Raw genomic sequence first — 22929 nt, forward strand, 5'->3', positions numbered from 1 at the left:
AAAGGGGGGGGAAAGGGGGGGGAAACCCGCAGGAACTCGCAAGACATTTTCGTCTTGCGAAGCAAGCCCATAGGGAAATTCGTTTTGCGAAGCGCCTCCAAAACGGAAAACCCTTCCATCTAGCAGGTTTTCCGTCTTGCGAGGCGTTCGTCTTGCGGGGCACCACTGTATTTGAAATATTCAAAAAGTAATTAAAATTAACAATAAGCCTCGTTAAAACACCTGTCAACGTTCTACGTATCTGAGTAGGCTTGTCTGACCAAAAGCTCTTTCAGCATTCCTCACCATCCCTTGCCTTTTTTTGGTTTTAGAACTGCCCCCCCCACTCTTCCTCCATGATTGATTCAGATCAGTTTGTTAAACATGGATGCCTCTGGGAAGCTCCAGGGCCAACCGGAAGGTGGGCGGAGAGACAGGGGACACTTTTGTGTTCGGGCCCAGAGTCAGCAGAGGCCCCAAAACCTGCACTTCATTTTTAATTATTTTAAAAAGCAAGTTTCTAGTCCTCATAGAACAAAAGTTATGTAGCAAAATTTTCAGGTACCACTTGAAGCGATTGCTTTATGAGGAGCCTGCTGCTGTGTTTTTAGACAATGTGTAAACTGACAGATAAAATTGATGCAGGGAATTGGACTAGATGACCCAGATCCCTTCCAACTCTAAAATTCTATGATTCTGTCGAGAAATAGCAGTCTTACACACGCACCAGGAAGACCTCAAAGCAGCTTCAAAATGAACCAGGAAGTCCAGATGATGGAGAAAGGGCTTAATGGTTTGTTTTGGGTCTTGCTTGGCGAGTCTGTCTCTTTCTCTAGATTCAGACAGTGGAGAAGGGATTGCCTAGTTCATTTTGAAGCTGGTTGGTTTTTTTAAAAAAAAATCTTCCCCGGAAATGAAATTGTGGCCTGGAGAGCAGAATCCCTGTGATTTGTGCAAAATTGTGTCCACCCAAAACCAAAAGGCAGGAGTGAAGGCAGGCAGTCTTGCTGTTTTGAATTCAGGTTTGATTTTATTCAGATTTTCCATTCATATATGCATGTTTATTTCTTTTCTACCAACATATGCATTTTATGCACGCCTTCCCTTAATATAGGCATCTTGCACACATTATTTGCTTGGAGAACTGAATCCCAGGATTTGGGGAAGTGTGAATTTCAAAGGATAGCCGAGTTTTGGTTTACCTTGCATTTCGGGAAGTGCAGATTAGGTAGGTTCCCCCTTAAAATATGAATTAACCCAAATCTCTCTCCCTCTTCCCCACTCTGTCTTCAGAAGCAGCAGGGTGTTTGGAAACTGTCCATCATCACAATTCTATTTAGAACTTAAGAGTGTTTAATCAGATGAACACTTGTGTCCTGATTGTGCGCATGTTTTCTTAGGAGCAAGTGTATACAAGATTGATGTCAAACAGGAAACGTTGTCTTTCCTGTCTGTCTTTTATCCTTGGACATGGGATTGTTGCTGTAAACCTATGTGGACTTACTCTGGAGTAGGGATGCAGATCTCATTTGAAGCTGTATCAATCAAATTCACACTATCTGAAACAGTACCAGCAGTTCTGTATAGGGAAGCTTTTAATGTATGATGTTTTACTGTGTTTGGTGTTTAAATTTGTTGGAAGCTGCCCAGAGTGGCTGGGGCAACCCAGTCAGATAGGTAGCACAACAACAACAACAACAACAACAACAACAACAACAACAACAACAACAAGCAAAACACTGTTGTCCTTTGAAATTTTCACATACAGTGATACCTCGGGTTACGGACGCTTCAGGTTACAGGCTCCGCTAACCCAGAAATAGTACCTTGGGTTAAGAACTTTGCTTCAGGATGAGAACAGAAATCACGTGGCGGCAGCGGGAGGCCCCATTAGCTAAAGTGGTACCTCAGGTTAAGAACAGTTTCAGGTTAAGAATTAAGTTCTTAACCTGAGGTACCACTGTATCTGAAATAGTTATGCAGTTCACCAGCCAAGAAATGCTTACAAAAATGCATCTATTAGGGGAAAGTGTGAGTAAAAATGAATACATTGTGTTAGAGGAACTCTGCTTGCAGAATGTGTACATTAGTTAAAACTACATATAAAAATGTGTTTATTGGGAGAAATTTGCAGTAGAATGCTGATGAATTTTCCTCACATGTTGCTGCAAAATGTGGAGGCCTGAGTTTAAGACTGGAAAAATGAGAGCCCAAGAGAACTGAAATGGACAGATCCTTTCTGTCCTTACACTGGAGTAAGCCCCACTGAAGTTTGTAGAATTGCTTCTCCCCAAAAGCCTGAACAGGGACAGCATCATTTATTTCCAGGGGGACGTATCAGAAGACAAGGGATACCCTTAAGAATCTGGGGCAGGTGGCATTCATGGCATGAAACATTTGGAGAATAGTAGGAAGAGGTAAAGCTCAGCGGTAGAGCTCATGTTTTGCCTGGGGTCTCCAGGCTAGGGCTAGGAATGCCGCCTCTCTGCAACGCTGGAGAGGTTTTATTTTCATCCTTTTAGTTGATGAGCTGTTTCGCAAACGTTTTGTTTTGGTTAACATGCCCCAATCTTCATGGCATCAGGTTGATCAACTTGATTTTTCATTATCTTTTGAGGAGCATGCATGACCTCTTTTTCAAAGCCATAGCCTATTCAAAACCTAATCTTGTGTTGGTGGGGAGTCCATCTGGAGTGGGTGACTTCCAGCTTTTAAAAACACATGTCATTGTTGCTCAAGTTGCTGCCCAGTGCTGCTGCCATTGGTTGCCACTGGTTGATGTCACAGACAAGATGAGCACCAAAGGGTTGGGTCTTAGTGACAGGGGTCAGAGCAAGGATAGCTGCAAAGCAGGGGAGCAAAGCAGGCAGAAGACAGAGAAATGAGCCTGAGGGAAGGGTAAGTGGTGAAGGAGAAGAACTTGTGGCTGGACAGGAGAAAGAGCAATTTAGCCTGGGGAAGGAGGCAAAGGGGATGTGAGGGCCTGGGGAAAATGCATTTAAAAGGATGAGCAAAGAAGGCAGAAATATTTGCCCTGTAGATTTCTCCCCCCCCCCCAAAAAAAACCAGCAGGTTCTGGGTCTATTCTGGAAATGCTGCTGCCCTCCCTTCAGAAAACCATGTTTTAGGTGAGGAGGACAATTTCTAATCCTGCAGGAGTTCAGTTTTTTCATCCATTTGCATATAAATTCGTGTTCTTTGTAGTATGCTGATTTATTTTTCCTTTGGGAATACAGTGGTACCTCAGGTTAAGTACTTAATTCGTTCCGGAGGTCCATTCTTAACCTGAAACTGTTCTTAACCTGAAGCACCACTTTAGCTAATGGGGCCTCCTGCTGCTGCCGCACCGCTGGAGCACGATTTCTGTTCTCATCCTGAAGCAAAGTTCTTAACCTGAGGTACTATTTCTGGGTTAGCGGAGTCTGTAACCTGAAGCGTATGTAACCCGAGGTACCACTGTATGTGTGTTATTAATCCTCCACACTGAGAGCTTGTTTTGGTTGCAAAGGCAGTTGCGGATTCTCCAAACATATAAGCAACATTGTCCAGGGATCTTGTTTGCATCTCCACTCTGCTAAATCCATCCAGAGCGTCCTGTGGGTTTCTGAGCTTTCCATAGACAAGCGCTGGAAGCATAAGGGAGGCCTCTGATAAAGGAGGCGTCTAACTACCCAAGAGCCATGATTTCTGTTGCCGTAAATTGGCTGTCTTTAGGTTTCCGTAGGAGATTCCTTGGATTCCCAATGTGGTGCCCATGGGCATCATGGCACCCTCAAAACCCAAACACCCCCCCACACTTGGTACATAAGTAGGCCCACTATATCTCCCAATTTTGTAAAAATTGGGTTTCATTTATTTTATTTTTGTGGGTGGCACTGGACTGGCTGGAAAGTGCATATATACAGCCTCCTTACCTACTTTCTCCACAATGCCTCTGGGCCCCACATGCGAGTCTCCTTTGTTTTGTTGCATGGTGTGTATTTTGTTTGGTTTGGTTTTATTTTGCTTGGTTTGTAGGTATTGTTCCTTTAGGATGATTGTTCAGTTGAGGGGAGTGTTCGTTTGGGGGGTGGGTTGCCGGCTTTATTGGGCTCTGTGTTACTTGCTTCGGAGGATGTGTAGGGTTTGTTTTTTAAAAAAACCTAGGCTGATCCACACTTACCTTTTGCCTCTGTTTTCAGGCACAGGGCCACATATAAAGCTCCGTATCCAATTGCTCTTTGTTTTGCTCCAGAGCTTTCCTAACAAAAAACTTTTCTTTAGTGCTCAATCAGGCCAAACAGCAATTCGGGTTTTCCACAAATAGCTGTTTGCTCCGATTCAGCTTTAAAGAGCAGGTTTTTGCAGGAAAAGCTCAGGAGCAAAAAAGAAAAAGGGAGCTCAGACACAGAGCTTTAAGACTTGAACAGAGTCTGGAAAGAGGAGAGCAAAAGGTAAGTGTGAAAAAGCCCCTAGTTTTGTTGTGTGGATATGTCTGAACATCACCACTTATTTGTCTGTGAAATGGGTAATTTGTGCTGCCCATGCCTGTTTCTTAGATTTCCAAATGTACTCCCAAGCCCCACAAAAGAGGTGAAGACCCCTGACTCTTTCGGCCTCCATTCATTGATATAACAGCCTTTTACTGGAATCCTTTTGTAAGCTGTATTTTGAATTAACATGTTCTACAATATGTGGGAGAATTGCGGGGGGGGGGGGGAGAGACTCACGCAGCTGAAGCTTTGAAAACAACCCGTCCTTCTGTTTTTCAGAGAGAATTCTGGAACTGAGTCGTTGCTCTTCTTGTGTGTCCTTGATCTTACTGTGCCTAGAGACGCAGCTGTCAAATGAACAGGGGTTTATGAGGTAATTAACGGTGATGGGGTGGAGAGAAACAGATCCTTAGTTGTGACGCTATTTTCTTCTCATTTTGAAATAAGAATAGTTATAATAATACAGCCAAACTTCCCCCCTCCCCGGTGAGGCTGTCATGTGAAGATGGATCATGCATGGTTCGTTTATTTACCTGATCAGTTTCTTTTTATAGAAAATAAACACACACACACACAACCATTTCTGTTCAGCTCTAGTTACCTTGGCTTGCCAACTTTTGTCCTTGCCTCTGCTCCTGTGCTGTTTGAAACAGCTTGACACACTCGCAGAAATTAAACAGGTGCAGCTTTTCCTCGTACAGTGGTGCCCCGCAAGACGAATGCCTCGCAAGACGAAAAACTCGCTAGACGAAAGAGCTTTCCGTTTTTTGAGGTGCTTTGCAAGACGAATTTCCCTATGGGCTTGCTTCGCAAGACGAAACCGCTAATAGCAGCTAAGCCGCTAATAGCCACTAAGCCGCTAATAGCCGTGCTTCGCAAGACGAAAAAACCGCAAGACAAAGAGACTCGCGGAACGAATTAATTTCGTCTTGCGAGGCACCACTGTATAGCTTCCTCTCTCCATGCCAGGGAAAACTTTTGCCTGCTGAATTTGTGCGTGCAGCAGGCAGAGGAGCAGGACGAACAAAGCAGTGCGAAAAAAGTTGACTACCTGAATGCCAGGCCAAACAGGAAGGTGTGAGAACAGTTCTGAATGGCTTTCCTTTCTGAAGGACCCTCTAGGGAAAGGGAGTTCCATGCTTATGGGACAACTGCTGGAAATCCTCCAAGAACTGGGAATCTGGTGGATGTGGGGTGTGTTCATGTGACCACCTTTCAGTACACTGAAGGTGTCCGTCCCCCTGGTGCATTTCACAGCTTTTCCTCCCACAACCTGTTCACATCAGCACAGCTTCATGAATGTCAGAATCATTCCTTTGGTGCTCACCTTAGCAGGTGAGGTCTTCGCTCCCCCCCCCCCGCACAGGTGTTCCCACTTTGGCTGGAGACCAAATAGGAATGGCTTAAGGACTCCAACCACTCTGAAGCTGGTTTGAGAAACAATGCGTCAAACGGTATTATGGTACTTTAGAACAAAGCACAGGATACATATGAATTTTGGATTGTATTCTGCGAGCACAGGAGCACAGTGAATGCACAGCAAACAGGAATGTGAAAACAGTCTTGGTCTGCAACCTGCCCCCTGGCACTGACCCACCCAAGTGCTCCAGGAAGGCCTTCACGGGAACCTTCTCAGTCCAAAAGCAGCTCAAAATCCCCCTCCTTGAGTGGTGTGCGAAGCAGCTTGTGTGAGGCGGGCACCGCCTTTGCTGCCAAAGGAAAGGCCCCTGGATGTGTTGAGACTCGCTGCCTGTGTTGCTCCACCAAGGAGAGGGAACGAGAGGATGGGGTGGACTTTCTGGTTTCCTGACTCACAGCGAGTGACAGCAGCAGCCCGCTCTCTCTGGGGAGAGCATTCTGGGCACTTTCCAGTCGGAACGGGGTTCCAGCAAAGGCACAGCTCTGGAGGAGGAGGAGGAGGAAGAAGAAGAAGAGAGCCATTTATTTGCAAGAAAACAGACTGGAGTTTCCTTGAGCCAGGAAGCCAGGTCTTCAGCTGGGAGAGCTGCCTGGGGAGATTGTGGCTGAGGGGGAACTTTGCCTGCCTCGGTCCAAGAGGCTACTGCAGAACTGGTTTGGCCCAGAAGCCATCATTGCTGCAGCCAGCCAGCCAAGGCCTCCATCACCAAAGGGTGGATTCATTTGCTATACCACAGAAGGATGCCCACAAATGCAGCCTGGCCTCCACACCCTCCCGGAAAGGTAACAGATGCCCCCTCCTCTTCCTCAGTCTTCGCTGGGTGTGCAAGTTTGACGTTTGTGTTTGGTGGCACTGTCAGGGCAGGACTTATGGCAGAGGTCCAGGGCCCCACTCAGCAAGAGGGCCTGCCAAATGCGGCAGGGCCGGCCTGCCACACTTCCAGGTGCGCTGCCATCTAAACCAGAGCATGCTTTTAAAGCCAGAGTCTGAAATGACCCCGGTGCACCACTGTCCATGTTGCCAAGTCACAGGGTTTGAGTTCTAGGTGGCTTTGGTCTGGCATGGGAGGAAGACTGGGCTTCATGGTAATGGTCTCTCTTTCCTGAGCCAGCTGTGGGATTTGTGGGAGGGGGCCGCAGCCAATGCACCCTCCTCAAGGGAGCCCTTTTCACCTACAAAGTGCAGGCTCTGCTTCCACAGTTGGAGGCAGTAATGCTTCTGAATGCCAGTTGGGTGGGAGAAAGTGCTCTTGTTTGCGTGTCCTCCTTGGGGGTTTCCCATTGGAGATCTGATTGGCCACTGTGAGGACAGGATGCTGGGCTAGATGGACCACTGACCTGATCCTGCAGGCACTTCTTATGCTCTTATGATAATGGAGGGTGTGAGGGCTGTCCTTTTCCCAGTCCTAGCAAACATCTGGTGTCCCCCCTTCATTGTGGCATTTTTTGTCCTCCCTGGGCCTTCCAGATGTTGTGGACTGCAGCTTCCATCAGCCTCAGTGGTCAGAGGTGATGACAAATGGTCATTTCCAGTGGATAATGCTGGGGGATGTCATTCAGCCCCATGGTGCCTTCAGTGTGGAGTTCCTCAGTGTTCAAACTTATTGCCCATGCTGTTTAACTGCATCTACATGAAACCACTGAGTGGGGTCATCTGGAGTTTTGGAGTACATTGTCAGCAATATGCTGGTGACACGTAGTTCTACTTCTCCTTTTCTTCTGCAGCTGTGGCCATGGATGTGGTGGACCATTGTTTTGCCTTGGTCATGAACTGGATGAGAGTCAATAAACTGAAGCTCAATCCAGATACAACTGAAGCACTGTTAGTGGGTGGTTCCCTAGACCAGATGGATGGGAGACGGCCTGCTCTTGATGGGGTTACACTTCCTCTGAAAGAGCAGGTATGTAGCTTGGGGGTGGGGGTGGATCCATTGCTGTCACTTGAGGCTCAAATGGCCTTGAGGGCATGCTTCCATCAGCTTCAGCTAGTGGCCTAGCTATGCCCCATCTGTTGTCTATGCTCTAGTAACCTGTGCATAGACTATGCTCTAGTAACAATACGACAATGTGTAATGCTGTGTACATTGGGCTGCCTCTGAAGATGGTTTGGAAACTTCAGCCAGTGCAGAATTTGGTGGCCAGGTTGCTCACTGGTGCAAAACTGTTTGAGCATATAATGCCATTCCTAGCCCAACTGCACTGGCTGCCAAATAGTTTCTGGGCCCAATTCAAAGTGCTGGTCTTGACCTATAAAGCCTTAAATGGCTCAGGACCGCAATACCCTAAGGGCCGCCTCTCCCCATATAAACTGGACCCTGAGATCAGCATTCAAGGCCCTTCTTTGTGTGCCTCCTCCACAAGAGGTATGGAGGGCGGCAACACAAGAAGGGCCCTTTTCTGTGGTGGAATGCCCTCACCAGGGAGACTCGCCTGACGCTTTCACTACATATCTTTCGGTGCCTGTCGAAAGCATCCCTCTTCATCCAGACCTATGGCTGATTAAAACATCTGTGACCTTTTAAATGTTTTTGAAGGGGCTGTTATTGTTTTTCTTTCTTGGGGTGTTATTATTTTATGTATTTTGTGTTTTTATCCTGTAAACTACCCTGTGATCTTTGGATGAAGGGAAGTGTATAAATTTAATAAATGAGGAAAATAAGAAAAATCCATCTAAATGGGTTCTTTCCCTTTCTGTATAAAGTTAAGGGTGCAGCAGGGATTCTAGGTCACGTTCATACCATACATTTATAGGATTGATGCTGCTTTAAAAAATCATGGCATCTCCCCCCCCCCAAAGAATTCTGGGTATGGAGAGTTGTCAGGAGGCCCCCTATTCCTCTCCCTGAGCTACAATCCCTGGAGTTCCCTATGAAAAAGGATTGACTGCTAAACCACTCTGGAAAAATGTAGCTCCGTGAGGAGAACAGAGGTCTCCTAACAACTCTCAGCACGCTTCATGAACTACAGTTCCCATCATCCTTTGAGAGGAGACCCTGACTGTTCAAAGTCGTGTATAAGTGCTTTAAATGTATGATGTGAATGTGGCCCTAGTATTTTGGTAGCCGTTAGTACAGAGCCATAGGGTAAAATTTATTCTAGGTTGGCGTAGAATACAGACGTGACTTCATCTAGAAACCTCATTTCCCCCTTCTCCTACTTCTGCTTGCGCTCTGTAAACTCCCTACCCACGCTCCCACTGTGGGCATGCCACTTCTCAGAAGCGTCACACTATTTGCCCATCTGTTCAGTAATTTTGTTATTACTAAGCAGACGGCCCCAAAATATGGTGAATCTGGCTCCCCTTTGCTTATGCTCCCAGTTATGTCAGTACAGATACTCTAGATTTGCCCAGTTCAGTTGTAGAGTTTGTCATAATGTTATGCGTAAGCCCCCTGCCCCTGCTGGGGGGGAAAGCTGTATAATTGTGGCTGTTTAGAACTGCTTTTTCTTTAGGGTTGTTTTCTGAGTACATTGGCAATTATGCTGTGTACTACTTTTCTTGTATCCTTTGAATGCTGCGTTTTTTACAGCTGCTGTTCATGAACTTTGAGCACAGAAAAAGTCGGAATCACAAGACAAGATAGTTCTGGGCTTGGCAGAAGCAGCTGGGAGAGTCAATGACCTCCCAAACTTTTCCCCTCTGGATTTAACACTTAATTTAATGCCCAAGGAAAATATAAAACAAGGGTTGTTTTATAACCACGAAGTCCAGGCATCAGAGTGTATGGGAAAAAGTAGGAGGAGAGGGAAATAAGATGGAGAGAGAGGAAAAACTAGGCTGCCAGTTTTACTAACTGGTTCAGGGATGAGTAGGTCCCTTGCTCTTCAGCAAAGGAAATGTGCCAAATGTGGCATGTTTCCTCTCTTCCAAATAGGCCACAGTTATTCCCATTTTGTGAAAGTGTCAGAGAGGATCATTTGGCCAGGACTGTACAGGGCAGTCTTTGTCAACCTGGTGCCCTCTAGATGTTTTGGATTGCAAGCCCCCGTCAAAAACATCTGGAGGGCACCAGGTTGGCAAAGGCTGATAGGAGTCCTTGACAAATTTGCAGCATCAGCAGAAGGAACCTAAGTTTTTTCCAGGGCTAGGTATCTGCCTCAAGGTTTAAAGTTTGAAAGCAGGGAGAGAAAGGATGAGTGTGAGAAAATGCATGTAGTGTTTTCACATACCTGAGTTTCACGTTTGCTTTTGGGCTTCTCTGACACTATTTATGTAGACACGCGACTGTAGTTCATGCAGCAAAAGGGTGTATATAACAAGAATAAGTGTTTTGGCCAATGTATCCGAAGCTCCAGGGGATGGCCAGGAAATTCATGGCTTTGCTGCCCTCTGGATGTTGTGAACTAGATCTTCCACTGGTTGCCATGTGGGGATGATTTAATACATGTACATTATCGTTACATTTAAAGCATTTATATCTTGCATTTGTGCCTTGATATAAGCCACCAACAATAGACAGATACTGAAACTGACCCACACTGACATTGGCTGTATCTTCAAAAACTTGTGCTCGAGCCTTGCTTTTTCCTCCTCCCTCTCATTCCTTTCTCCTCATGTGCCATGCCTTTTTAGATTGTGAGCCTGCAGGCCGCGACCCTCTTGGAAGTGATTTTTGTAAGCTGCTCTTGAGAGCCTTTGTGGCTAAGGGACGTGGCATAAACGCTGTGAATCAATGAATCGATAACACCTGGATGAACGGTCTTAATTGTTATAAGGAGGGAGGCAGCCCTCTCTCTCCCTGCAATCCCGGGTTCAGACACGGGCCCCAGCCTAATTCTGCTGGCCCAGCTCAAGTTCTCCATTTATACGACAAGTGAATGTTAAGCAGAAGTGGAGTTTGGTGCCTTGTGGGTGAAAATGTCCCCTGGTGATGATGGCGAGAGCTCGGGTGTGTGTTTGTGTTTCTGCGGTGCTTGACTAGAAAGAGCCTCAGCGGAGGGCTGCTCTTACTGAAAGAGAAGAGGATGGGCATGAAGAAAGCAGCAGAAGGAGGGAGTGATGGAACTGTGGCTGAGGGGACACGTGGGGAGCCAGTCTGTTCCCTGGGAAGAACAGCGGAGCTGGGCAGGAGAAGAACAGAGGTACCCAGAGCAGGAGGAAGCCCATCCATGTGCTGTTTCAGTTCTGGGGGAAGAATGAGAAGTGCTAGAAGAAGAGATGCGGGAACGCACCATGAATGCCTCCCTTGTTCTCTTATCCTGGCAATGGTGTCCACCTGAAAGTTGCCAGTACTGAGTTCCAGTGAGTTCCAGCTGGGGGGGGGGGAAGCCCTGAGAAGGATGTATATTTTTGTTGGCTGTGATATGATAAATGCATTTCTCGTCTGCAGTGTGTAAGTGCAGCCCACTCTCTTCTCCCTGCAGAGGTTTAGGAGTGGTTCAAAAACCTGCCAGATTTGTTTGACCAGGACGAAAGAGCTGGGGCTTGCAACAGAGGACCTACAGGGCTGGGCTGGCTTCAGCCTCTCGCCTCCTCAAGGGATGGGAACACCAGTTTAGGTTTATCTCCCTGTTTCCCGTTTTTCCAGTCTTAAGATGGAAAGGACACACTCTGCATCAGTTGAATTTCTTTTTTTAAAAAAAAAATTGATGAAAATTTGTCAGGTTTGCACCATGCATTCCTCCTAATATGCACGTTTTTAACGGGAATGTTTAGGGGACTTGCCTAGCCCCCCATGTCCACTGGCTGCACACTGCTGGTGTCAGCACACTAAAGTCCTGATTCCTACATCATATGGAAGGTACCTCCTAATGAAATGCTTTCTGTGGGAGGCTTTATCTTGTGGAGCATAATGATCTATTGCCTCTCTATGAAATGAGGTGATTTTTTAGGTATTGTGGCCCTGAGTGGAATAAGACAGCACCACAGCTTGAACTTGCTGCAAAAGCAAATCAAATCACAAAGCCCTCAAAACAAATTACCAAAAATTAACAAATATATTCAAATCAAAATTTTCCAAGCATAAATAATTCACTACGCTAATTTCTTTTAAGCATTTCCCCCTGTCTCTTCCTGGCTTTGGATGTGGCAAAGTCATGAATCATGTTGGCGTAATTCAAAGATCTAACAAATTCAATCTCTGCAGCACTCAGGAGGGGATAAAGCAGCGAGCTGCGCTTGAGACATGGTGGATCAGAAGCCTTTCTTTTTTTAAAAAAAAATCCTTTTAAAAAAGGAACATTCTCCACTATAGTGATAGTGATGGATCATTCATCTCAAATACAGACGCAATGCAGTTTCAACATTTGGGGGAGTAATTTTCCATCACAGGTGAAAGCCCTAAATCCAAACACATTGCTTTCATCGCCTTTTCTCTCAATATCCGAGAAGGATGTGAATTTGACGATGGCTGAAATGCTTTCATTAAAATCTCCTGGAAGGTTGTCTGGGTATTTCACGCACAGATGTTCAGTCTGCACATATGGGGTGAAAATTTTGTCAGGACACGAAACCTTTGTCAATATTGGCCTAAGCCTTCCCCTGATGTTCTGGGGCTCTCTTCACTTCATCAGGGATTGAAGAATCTGAAGACAGTTTTGTGACTGAGATCTCACCCACACTTCCGCTTGTCCTGTGTCTAGAAAGCACTGATCCGGGGAGTTTTCGGTTTGCCCTGCCACTTTCCCTGGGAAAACCCAGTTGAAGTTTGCTCTGATTCAGCGGTAAAGATTGGGCTTTCCCAGGGAAAGCAGTGGGACAAGCAGAAGTCTGAATGAGCCTTCAATTTGTGGGCGGCAGCATCACCACATGTCTTCTGTGGTTTGTGGCTGATTTATGCTTTTGGTTTGTGCTCCTTCAGCCCCCAGTCTGGTCGTCAGAACTGCCCCACTATCTCCTGAGGAACGTTTTCTAGACTCCCCAGTAGGTTTACAGCGATGAAGGCTCAGCTTGAGCACTTTGCAAGCTTAGGTGGCTTCTGCTGAATGGATCAAGTATGTCACACAAAATACCAGCCTCCAAAGTGTCCATTCTGTCCCTTTAGGATCCTTGCAACTGCCTTTTGAGATTCACCATCCTTGTTTCTCCCTAGTGCTTTGAGATTTTTGTGGTGTACATAGCTTTGCTGTTCTCCCTGAGGTGTACCTGGCTTTGGTGAAACCAGCCCCCACCAGGGGCACAAAAATCACCTATCCGACTATGATGTTTATGATGCATATTTGTGGGGCAATCAAACATGATGGAAGCTTCTCATCTCTCTTGCACAGCGGCACATAGGCGTGCATTTTATTTTTTTTACACTTCTTCCTCATTTTGCCCTCAGGCAGGACACTTAGAGCACTTGGATTGCATAAAATGTAGTAATTTCTACCATGGCTATTGTGGTAAAGTGATTTTTTGGGGTGGGGTGGGGACACCGATATAGTTCCTTGTCAAAGGTGCAAGGAGCTTAGGTAGGCCTATGTCTCTTGAGACAAATTCAGGCATCCCAGGCATTCAACTGGTAGTGAGTCTCTTAAGAGTCATCCAGTGACTGGTTCATGGAGAGAAATAATTGTATCATTCTTGAACAAATCCACACACACACCCAAATAAAATTGCTTCCATGCACCAGTTCACAGCAGACTAGCCAACAATGGTATGTTAGGAACCAATGCATCCCTGAATAGGTACTACCGGCCCTGGCCCATAGCTTTGGCTACAATGGAGACTGATGCCTTTCCTGTTTTTTGAGCCGTCAGAGGGAAGTTTCTCCCCTGTGTGGCAACTGATGCTTCTGAAGGTCATGAAATGTTCAACTGGTCTGTTGTGTAGCACATAACACAATATGACAGTCAGCTGGTCTTCATGTGACATATCTGGCACTGATTTAACAGACACTGAAAAAGACCTCTCAGCCTTTACTCTTATTAACAATGGCTATTAGATTCTTCTTTGCCGGCAGTGCGATTAATTCCTTTGGAATGGTATCTGACAGACTGTTCCACAGTTGGCTTGCTCCCTGATGTGAAGCATAGGGACACGGGAAGCTAACTGCCTTATACTGACTGGCAGCAGCTTGCTAGGGTTTAAGGGAAGGGCTTCTCCTAACCTTACCTGAAGACGCCCTGAGTTTTTGTATGAGATTCCCCCCGCCAAAAAAGTCATAGCACAGAATGTTACAGAACTCCAATGGCATGCTTTGTAAGTAAATAAGTTAACACAAAAACAAAGTAAGTCAAATCATAGGAAGGCGACCAAAAACCATTTTTAACACTTAAAAAAAAAATCATTTGGCAACTACTAACGATAATCAATGAAATTGTTCCTGTGAAAATTACTTCAGAGTATAGTAGTCTGCAATAAAATAGGACAACATAAAATTACAGTATTTCTTCTAAAAAGACTTCAAATTTGGTTTTTTGCGGGAGGTAAATATTTTATTGGCGATGTTGTATAAAGGGCAACGAGCTTTCCCATGATTTACTTCTGTAATCACTCGAGATTCTTGCTCTTAGATAAGATGTTATTTTTCTCCTTATAGTCAAATCCCAAACGTTATTAAGCCAGAAGAGGGCATTCTCTGTGGGAGCCCATAATCGTGGAACTTCCTCCCCACAGAGAAGTGTGTCTGGCACCTTCATTATAAAGCTTCCAGCAAATGCCGAAGACTTACCTCTTAACCCTGGCTTTTGACAGGAGAGAAGTCTGAAGGGTAACTACATTCCAATCCACATACATTAATCTGAGAGGTACAAACTAGATTACTTTGCTTTAAAATGTGAACCACATGCAATTCCCATCTGCAGAAGGCCCCAGGGTCAGACCCCAATGGCGTCTTTAGGTAGGGCTGGGAGAGTTCATACCTTCCAACATTCCTCAGATGAAAATAGAAATACTTCTTTCTCTTCCCCTCCCAAATTTCCTATCTGAAGAAGGGTGAGTGCCACCGTTACTACACCAATGGTACATACATAGCACACCCACCCACCTACCCACCGTCTTTGAACCCCTTAATCCCGATTTTATTTTATAATTTGATAGATTTGCAAAAAGAAGAACACGCACCAATAAATGAATTTTAGAAAGGGACAGGATTAGACACGGGCACACAAAGAAAGAAGAAGAAGAAGAAGAAGAAGAAGAAGAAGAAGAAGAAGAAGCATGACTTGTTATATCAACATGCTCATGTGTAACAGATGCATAAAAGGGGGTCTAGGAATGGAAAGGTGTGGCAACCTGGCCATGCAAAAAAAAGGGTTCCGTACGAAATTTGAAAACAGAAAATGAAACGACGATGCGCTCCTAATACATCACTGTCACGTTTTGGAACCAGACTTGGGTAATTCTGGAGCTCCAAAATATGGAAGGAAATGCAAACGAGGGGCGTGTCGGAAGCAGCCCCAGCTGGCTGCTTCTGTTCCCTCTGTAGCAGGGTTTTCATAGCTCTTCCTTGCACAACTGCTGGCTTCCCCCACCGCCTGCTTTCAAGTCATATGAAGGCTGCTGAGCCTCAGCAAAGAAGAAGCAGCTGACCCTTGCAGGTGGGCTCTGGCAATGCCAGGAAATGAGGATGGCTCGGCTCTGGCTGGACCTTATCACCAGCCTGTCCTGCCTCTGTCAGCCACTTGTCACCTGGCAGCTTCTGAGGTTGATCTCTGTAACACCCAGAGCAGCAGCAGCAGCAGGAGGAGGGACAGGCAGCTGACTCAGCACTTCAAGGGCCAGGCCTGAAAGGTATTATGGGATGGGAGAAAGATGCTAATTTGGATCTGACTTGCAACATCGGTACTACTACTACTAACATCATTTGCATCCCCTTTCTTAAATAATTATAAAAGCACATAAGCAACATTACAGGAACCATTGCCCTAATATTTTGCTTAGGTTTTAGAGTTCTTAGCAGGTCACTCCCCCATCTAGCTTGGAATCCTGGCCCCACTGCTAGGGGACCTTTTGCCCTGTGGTCCCAATCCAGGCCAGGGCTCCTGCTCCCGTGGTTTACTCTAGAACCCATTCATGCAATTACTCAGTGCAGGAAAGGTGTCTTGTCAAGAGCTTGGCCCTTAACTGTGTTTGCAACCTGAGCTGTTGTAGGCGTAATTCCACTTTGTCAGATTGTGCATTTGATTATAGTCTAGCCAGCGGCACACGGCGTGTGGGGTAGTGGCTGGCGTGTTGGGAATAGGACTGGAGGGAGGCAAAGGCTCAGCTTGGCGTCATCTCCAAGGGAAAAGCTCCAAGCAGTTGAAGACAAGGGTGGACTTAAGGCAGGGGCATATGTGGCCAAATATAATGGGCTGCAGGGCCATTGCTCATCTGCATAAAATTACTTGTCTGTAATTAAGGTAATTTGAGGACATGTTTGATAAACGTGGCAGGTGCCAATGCCAGAGTTGCCAGACAGGTTGCTCTTATGCTACAGTATTGTTTTCATTATCCAACAGGGCGTTGTAAGCTTGCAACACAAGGTGAATTCCTTGGGATGCTTTGGGATTACTTCTGGGCCTTCCAGGGGCAATTTAATTGGCTAAGCATCTGTGTCAAGCTTTGGTCACCTGAAGGCATAAGTTTCAGCGGATGGACAAAAAGCTCCAACCTAAACCAAGAAGGAGAATTGGGGGACCAGCTTAGACAAAGGCATGGATGTATGAGCCGGACTGCATAATTCTCAAGTAATCTCCTGGCATATGCCAATAATTTTGGAGGAGTTGCGAGTTTAAACAGAGAAACCGATAGGTGAAAGGCTGCCTGCTTGACCTTACCTTTCTTCCTGTTTGCTCTAAGTAATCTGGCTCGAGCAGGTAAAATGCGGGAGACTTTCTCCAGCACCTGGGACCCCTCTATTGTTTACAGGATCACAGAATTGTAGACTTGGAAGGGACCACGAGGATCATCTAGTCCAACCCTCTGCAGTGCAGAAATCTTTAAGAAACAATAAGGCAAATTACTTCCTCTGATTTCGCAAATGTCCTTGTGGTCCGATGCAATTCCTAAGCATTTCTGGTCACTGGTTTGCCAACAATGAAAAGAGTTTACAGTATTGAATGTCCAGTCCGTCTGTGCCAAATACTGAAAAAAATAATAAAGGATTGAAAAAGTAAAAAAAAGAAAAGAAAAGAAACAAAACATTCTTTACAGCTTATGGTGGATAAGCTTTAAACCAGCCTTCTTGTACCATGATGGGAGCCATAGCCCAAAACAGCTGAAGAACACCAGGTGGCAAAGACTGCTCTGAATTTTGTGCCAGTACCAGACCACGTGGGAAGCTTATGATCCGCCTCCTTGGCTTCAGAATTCCCTCTTAGGTTTTTGCTACCGCTTGTTTTCAGTGGATCTTTCCCACAGTCCCAGGATTAGTGGCACCTCCTTGTTTGGTGCCTTGCAGAACTCCCCACTCCCTGCCATCTTCACCTAGGGCATGATAAACTTGTCCCTTAAGTCTTCCTCTTTTCTGCATATTTTTATTGCGAAAGTTTTTACCCTATAGAAGAATGAGAGATTCTAAACATGAAAGTGTGAAACATTAATATGGCAAATAAGATGCACGGCTAATGCTCAAATTGAAGTAAATCAGATGCAAGCAACATCTCTTCTCTCTCCCTCCCCCCCCCCAAAAAAATTGGTACCTGCAGTTATAACATTTCAGTTTCATCGGCCCAGGTACTATCAAAGCATTGAGATCCCTTTGTCCGCTGTTCTAGGAGAGCTTCAGGGTTGAACAAAGAAACGCCTGTCTAAGAAACGCCTGAGACAGATTTGCTTTCTGTCCATGTGTTCTAACATACTCCGTGGAATGGTGCCAGTCCACAAAGAAATTCATCAGTTTAGCTTTTCCTTCTGCCAGTCTTAATGCAACTGATAATTTCCCCACCGTTACAATACTCCCCAGTGTGTTTAGCCAATTTATTTATTATTTATTTATCATTGATTACATCTGTATCCCACCTCTCTTCCAAGGAGTTCAAGGTGGTATGCATACTTATCCCTCCCATTTTATCCTCACAACAAACCTGCAAGGTAGGTTAGGCTGGGAGGCAGTCACTAGCCCAAGATCACCACCCAGTGAGCTTTATGGCCAAGTTGGGATTTGAACCCTGGTCTGACCAAAAGAAAGTTATCAAAGGTTTGTACACAAAATCCCCATTTTGTACCCAAAAAAATCCCCATTTTCTCCATCCCATATACTGAGAAGTGCCAACTGCAGAGTGAGAGTCACATAATTGTTTGCATTTACAGCAAATAAATGCTTTGTAGAATTTATTCAAGCAATATCACAGTCCAATACGAAAGAATGTGGGGACAATCCCAGCACAGGTATATGTAAGAAAAACCTAACTTCACAGCCTTTCCAGCAGTTATAGCCCTAAGAGCCAGAAATGTGTGCCAGGAGCAGAGAGGTAAGATCCCATTGACGGATCCAATTTAAATGGCATTCTCTGGCCATTGCAGAAATTGATTTAACTAGTTGCTTATTCCATAAATCAGCGCAGCACTCATGTGTGATAGACTGTTCAAAATCACATTTCCAAAGCACTTTCAGAGAAAATGAAAAGAGCTAGTTATTTCGTCATTTAATAAAGAATATATTTTTGGGACCAGACCCTTACCTTAGTACTGTGTTCATATTCTAGCATCAAGAGCTCAAAGCTGCTGAGCTCTCTCAGTGCTATATCTTTGCTTGATTTATTGCTGATAAAATGACTGTCGAGAATGTGAAGTTAATTGACATGCATTCCTTAAGGTTTCGTGGGAAGTCCCTCTATGGATAAAGGGTGTTTGTATTTATAAAGATCTCTTACTTGGTGCAAGCTTCTATCATGCCAGTCCCTAAGCCGGATAAATTTACTGTACATGGGTAGTAGAAAGACTGCCACAGGACCTAAGGAAGACACAGAGAGAACCTTCTGACAATAAGAGCTGTTCGACAGTGGAACAGTCTCCCTCAGGAGATTGTGGACTCCCCTTCCTTGGAGGTTTTTAAGCAGAGGTGGGCTGGCCATCTGCCATGGATGCTTTAGCTAAGATTCCTGCCTTGCAAGGGGTTGGACTAGATGACCCTTGGGGTATCTTCCAACTCTACAGTTCTATGACCCAGAGCTGGATTAAGACCTTTAGAAGTCCTAACCAATGAAAAGATTATTTTACACACACACCCAACCTGTGTAAATCAAAATTTAATGTCTTTAATGTATTTTTTAATCTTTATTGGAAGCCGCCCAGAGTGGCTGGGGAAACCAAATATTTGTGGGGTACAAATAATAAAAATTAAAAATAAATAAAAACAATACTAAACCATGAAATATAATTTTATTTTTCAAAATGACACAAAACTGACATGTATGCTGAAATGTACATGCATAGATGCCATGTGTAACACAGGACAGGATCCGGCTTCCTTACTCTAGTTCAATGTACATTAGTGGGGTGTCCCCTCGTTTATTTCAGGATGAGTAATAAAAAGAGAACAGAAAAATGGGGGGAGGTTTCATTTACAATTCTGGTTTTCCCCACGATGCCTACTTTAGTGTTTTCCTTTTCGAAATATCAAATGTCAAGCTTTTTGCAAAGTTTCTCATTTTGGGGAGGGGGGGTGCCCTAAGCACGTGCTCAGTCTGCCTGTTGGGTAATCCAGCTCTGGAGAGACCCCTTCCATGAAATTGTCTTTCCACTCCTTCCAAACCAGGACAGTGGTTTTGGTAAACTGATTTCAGATCCAGTCTAAACTGCAGAGTTAATTCAGAATTAAGATTCTGCTTTCTTCTTTGGTTAATTCCATTCCCAGCCGTGGTCTCTGCATTGCATTGTGTAGAAAGGCCTCCTCTTTTCCTTCCTGCTTCACTGGAACAACCACAAGCAGAAACACTCTGAGGATGCCATCATGGCAGCAAAATACCGCACACAGTATTTAGAAATCTGCCTTCTGATCAGCTAACCCAGTTCCGCTCCAGACAAGCAGTGGGCCAAATACGTTCTCTTCCTGCTGGTTGACTTCCTTTTTTCTCCTCTTCTGCTTTAACAGCTACCAAGCTAGCTGCCCCTCCGCCACTCTCAACCAACCCAGCTACTGCCGTCTGCTAATAACCAGCCATGAACTCCGGACAGTCTTCCCACCTCTTGAGCTGCCTCTTGATGTTTGCGGCTGCTCTGGCCACAGATCAGATGCCAAGGCTAACCTTCCGAAAAGGTGAGTAACTCGAAGGACAGGGATAGCAGCAGCAGCACCCAGGGGGAGATACTGAAATGGGGCTTTGAAAGAGAACGAGGGAGATTTGGAAGAGGGAAGGCAACCTGGGTTGTGATGAGTGTTTTCGATGATGGCACTGCTTATGAATGCAAGCTTGGAAATGAGTACTGAGAGCTGAATTTCCACACAGGGTTTGAGTAGGGTTCTTTCCAAAAACCAAACCAAGCATGAGTAGGTTTCTAGTCCTCATGGTGGCAAAGATAGGCTTGCAACTGCAGCAATGACACTCAGCTCTGCCGTACTTGTCTTATGACTTGCACTCTCCCTCACTGAAGCAGCCTCCCAGAACACCTCAAAACTCACCTTCGGATTTTAGGGTTCTATCCAACGAAGGCTGTGCCAACATTGCCGCCTTAGATTGCTGTGAAGTTGTTTGTTCCTCTGGGGCATTTCACGGCTCTTTCTCCTCTAGCTGTTTGCATCAGCACGTTAACATCATTAGCATGTCAGATTCATTTCTGTTTGTTTACATACCACAGGGGCATTGACAGCAGAGATGTCTTTTCCCTATGCATAGTTCCCATAGTTCCCTGTGAAGAGGGACTGATCATTAACTGCTCTTGAAAACTGTAGCTCTGTGAGGGGAATAGGGGTCTCCTAACAACTCTCAGCACCCTGTACAAACTACGGCTCCGAGAATTCTTTGGGGGCAGCGTTGACTGTTTAAGGGGTGTCACAGTGCTTTAAATGTACTGTGTGAATGTAGCCTGACATTCTCCTTGAAGGCCAAGCCTCTCTCACAGTGGGAGGACAGAGGTTTGGCTCTCCAGAAGGGGGGCAAACAGGCCAGGCTAAACTGCCACTGGCTCCCCTTCTTCGCTTGGGCCTTGCAGTTCAGGCCTGACTCATAGGTCAGGAGAGCAGCGTGGGATGTCTTCTTTCCATGGCGCTGCTAAGACACTTATTTCTAAAAACCATATTAGGGCAATGTCTTTATTAGCCCAACTGAAGTGTCCTCACAAAACATTCTGGGGCACGATGTATGTGCTCTTCCAATGAGCAATCAGTTGAGGGGCACATTTAAAAAACGAAGGAACGTGCTTAAAATGGCCTCCCCTTCTAACACAATTAGGTAACATAGGCCCCACTGATACCATACATTTAAATTATTATTTATTATTATTATTATTTATTGGATTTATATGCCGCCCTATACCCACAGGGTGGTTCACAGAATAAAATCATAATATAAAACTACAAAATACATAATCAAAATAAAAACAACAACAACTCAATAACCCCCCCCCAAAAAAAACACATTTTAAAAGGGCATAGAATGTCAAGGGGCAGAGGGTGTTAAATCACTGACAGCAGCAGTTAAGAGGCCCTTATTGCCCACAATTGTCGCAGCTCCCTGTGAAGAGGAATGGATTGTTAAACCATTCTGGGAACTGTAGTTCTGTGAGGGGAATAGGGGCCTCCTAACAACTCTCAGCACCCTTAACAAACTATGTCTCCCAGGATTATTTAGAGGAAAGCCATGACTGTTTTAAATGTATGGTGTGGCTGTGGCCAAAGAGACAGTGCCCCTGTCTAAGGCCAGCTGGCAAGTTTATGGTGTCAGAGGTCAGATTCAAACAAGGGCCGCCTTGATATTTTCACCGCTACAGCCACACCACCGTCCATATGCACCAGCTCATATGTGTCCGTGTCCATACACATTCATTGTGCACCAGTGTAGCATAGTGGTGACAGTGGTGAACCTGGAACTGAGAGGACCCCAGGTTCGAATCTGTGAAGTTCATTGAGGTGACCTTGGAGCAGTTCCCCATCTCTCTGGGAAGACCAAACTGAAGAATTTGCTGCTGTAGGATGCAATGGTGTCCCATCAGCTTTAGAAGGAGGCTGGGCAAATCAACGGAGGCATAGGGAGTCTCTTTCTAGGAGCTGAGGTTCCTTTGGCCCCTCCAATAAAATATTTGAGGTAGCCAGCCCTCCCCTCCTGAAGTTGATGTGTTTTGTGATTGATTATGCAGGGCAGGGCTTACCTGGGCTCCCCCAATATTTTATTCAAGTTGGCACCCTTATGTAGAGGATAAGGTTATCGAAGGGTCCAGTCCCAATGACTTTGTGTTGGAGGTGGTGTGCCTTTGGTTCCCAGTTGCTCGGGAACATGAGTGGGGAGAATGGCTGCTTTTGCACTCGGGTCTTGCTTTCAAGCTCCCCAGAAGAGGCATCTGCTTGGCTGCTGTGTGCATCCAGAGAGAAAGAGAGAGATAGGCATGCATACTGCCTTGAACTCATCAATGGCTGAAGAGCAGTAATTTTTATCCCAGTCGACATCTGCATTGGATTTTACATTGTTTTTAGATATGTCTTTATTGTTAAATCACTTTGGGAAGTTTCAGGGCAAGTGTTTCCTAAATGAAATGAAATGAAATGTCATAAATGAATAGATGGTACTATTGCACACTGCCCCAATCTTGGAGCAGTGAGAGACTCCAGGCACTTACCCAGAGTTTGATTTCTTTAGGAATGAAGGGCAGCAGAGACTGGGATGTCCTTAGGAGATATAATTTTATTCACACATATATACAAGCTGAGCATGGGGTGGAGTGGGGGTGGGGGCTCTAAGCGTTAACATCCCACCAGATCTTGCCTCCTCAGCCAAAACTCCCACATACAAATTCATGGAGGATAAGGATCCACAATACCTCTGCTCTTCCTCCATGTTTGGAGGCAACAATGGTTCTGAATCCCATAGGAAGGGAGAGGGATCTTGGGATCAGGTCCTGCCAGCAGATTTCCCACAGGCATCTGAGTGGCCACCATGGGAACAGGACAATGGACTAGATAGGCCACTGGCCTGTTCCAGTAGGCTCTGCTTGTGTTCATATGTTCTTACACAAAGCCCTTCCATTGGCTTATTGTTCCTTTTCCTAGGATGATGGTGG

General features: G+C 45.4%; 1 protein-coding gene across 9 annotated transcripts in view; it reads left to right on the plus strand.

Moving 5' to 3' along the window:
- The window catches only part of LOC307204741 (semaphorin-4A-like), a 69215-nt gene that overhangs the window by 15065 nt on the left and 31221 nt on the right, over positions 1-22929 (plus strand). For 4 of the 9 annotated variants that reach the window (XM_079956619.1, XM_079956620.1, XM_079956622.1 and 1 more), the window contains 2 exons: positions 4731-4824; positions 19811-19975. In XM_079956619.1, coding sequence (XP_079812745.1) covers positions 19879-19975 — 97 coding nt within the window. In that variant the 5' untranslated portion in view covers positions 4731-4824; positions 19811-19878. Of the gene's footprint in view, positions 1-2743; positions 2878-4730; positions 4825-6266; positions 6654-15398; positions 15526-19810; positions 19976-22929 lie in introns of those variants that run through there. The other 5 variants (XM_079956623.1, XM_079956626.1, XM_079956621.1 and 2 more) reach the window with 4 other exon arrangements.

Source organism: Podarcis cretensis (assembly GCF_951804945.1).
Source record: "Podarcis cretensis genome assembly, chromosome: 16".
Taxonomy (NCBI): domain Eukaryota; kingdom Metazoa; phylum Chordata; class Lepidosauria; order Squamata; family Lacertidae; genus Podarcis; species Podarcis cretensis.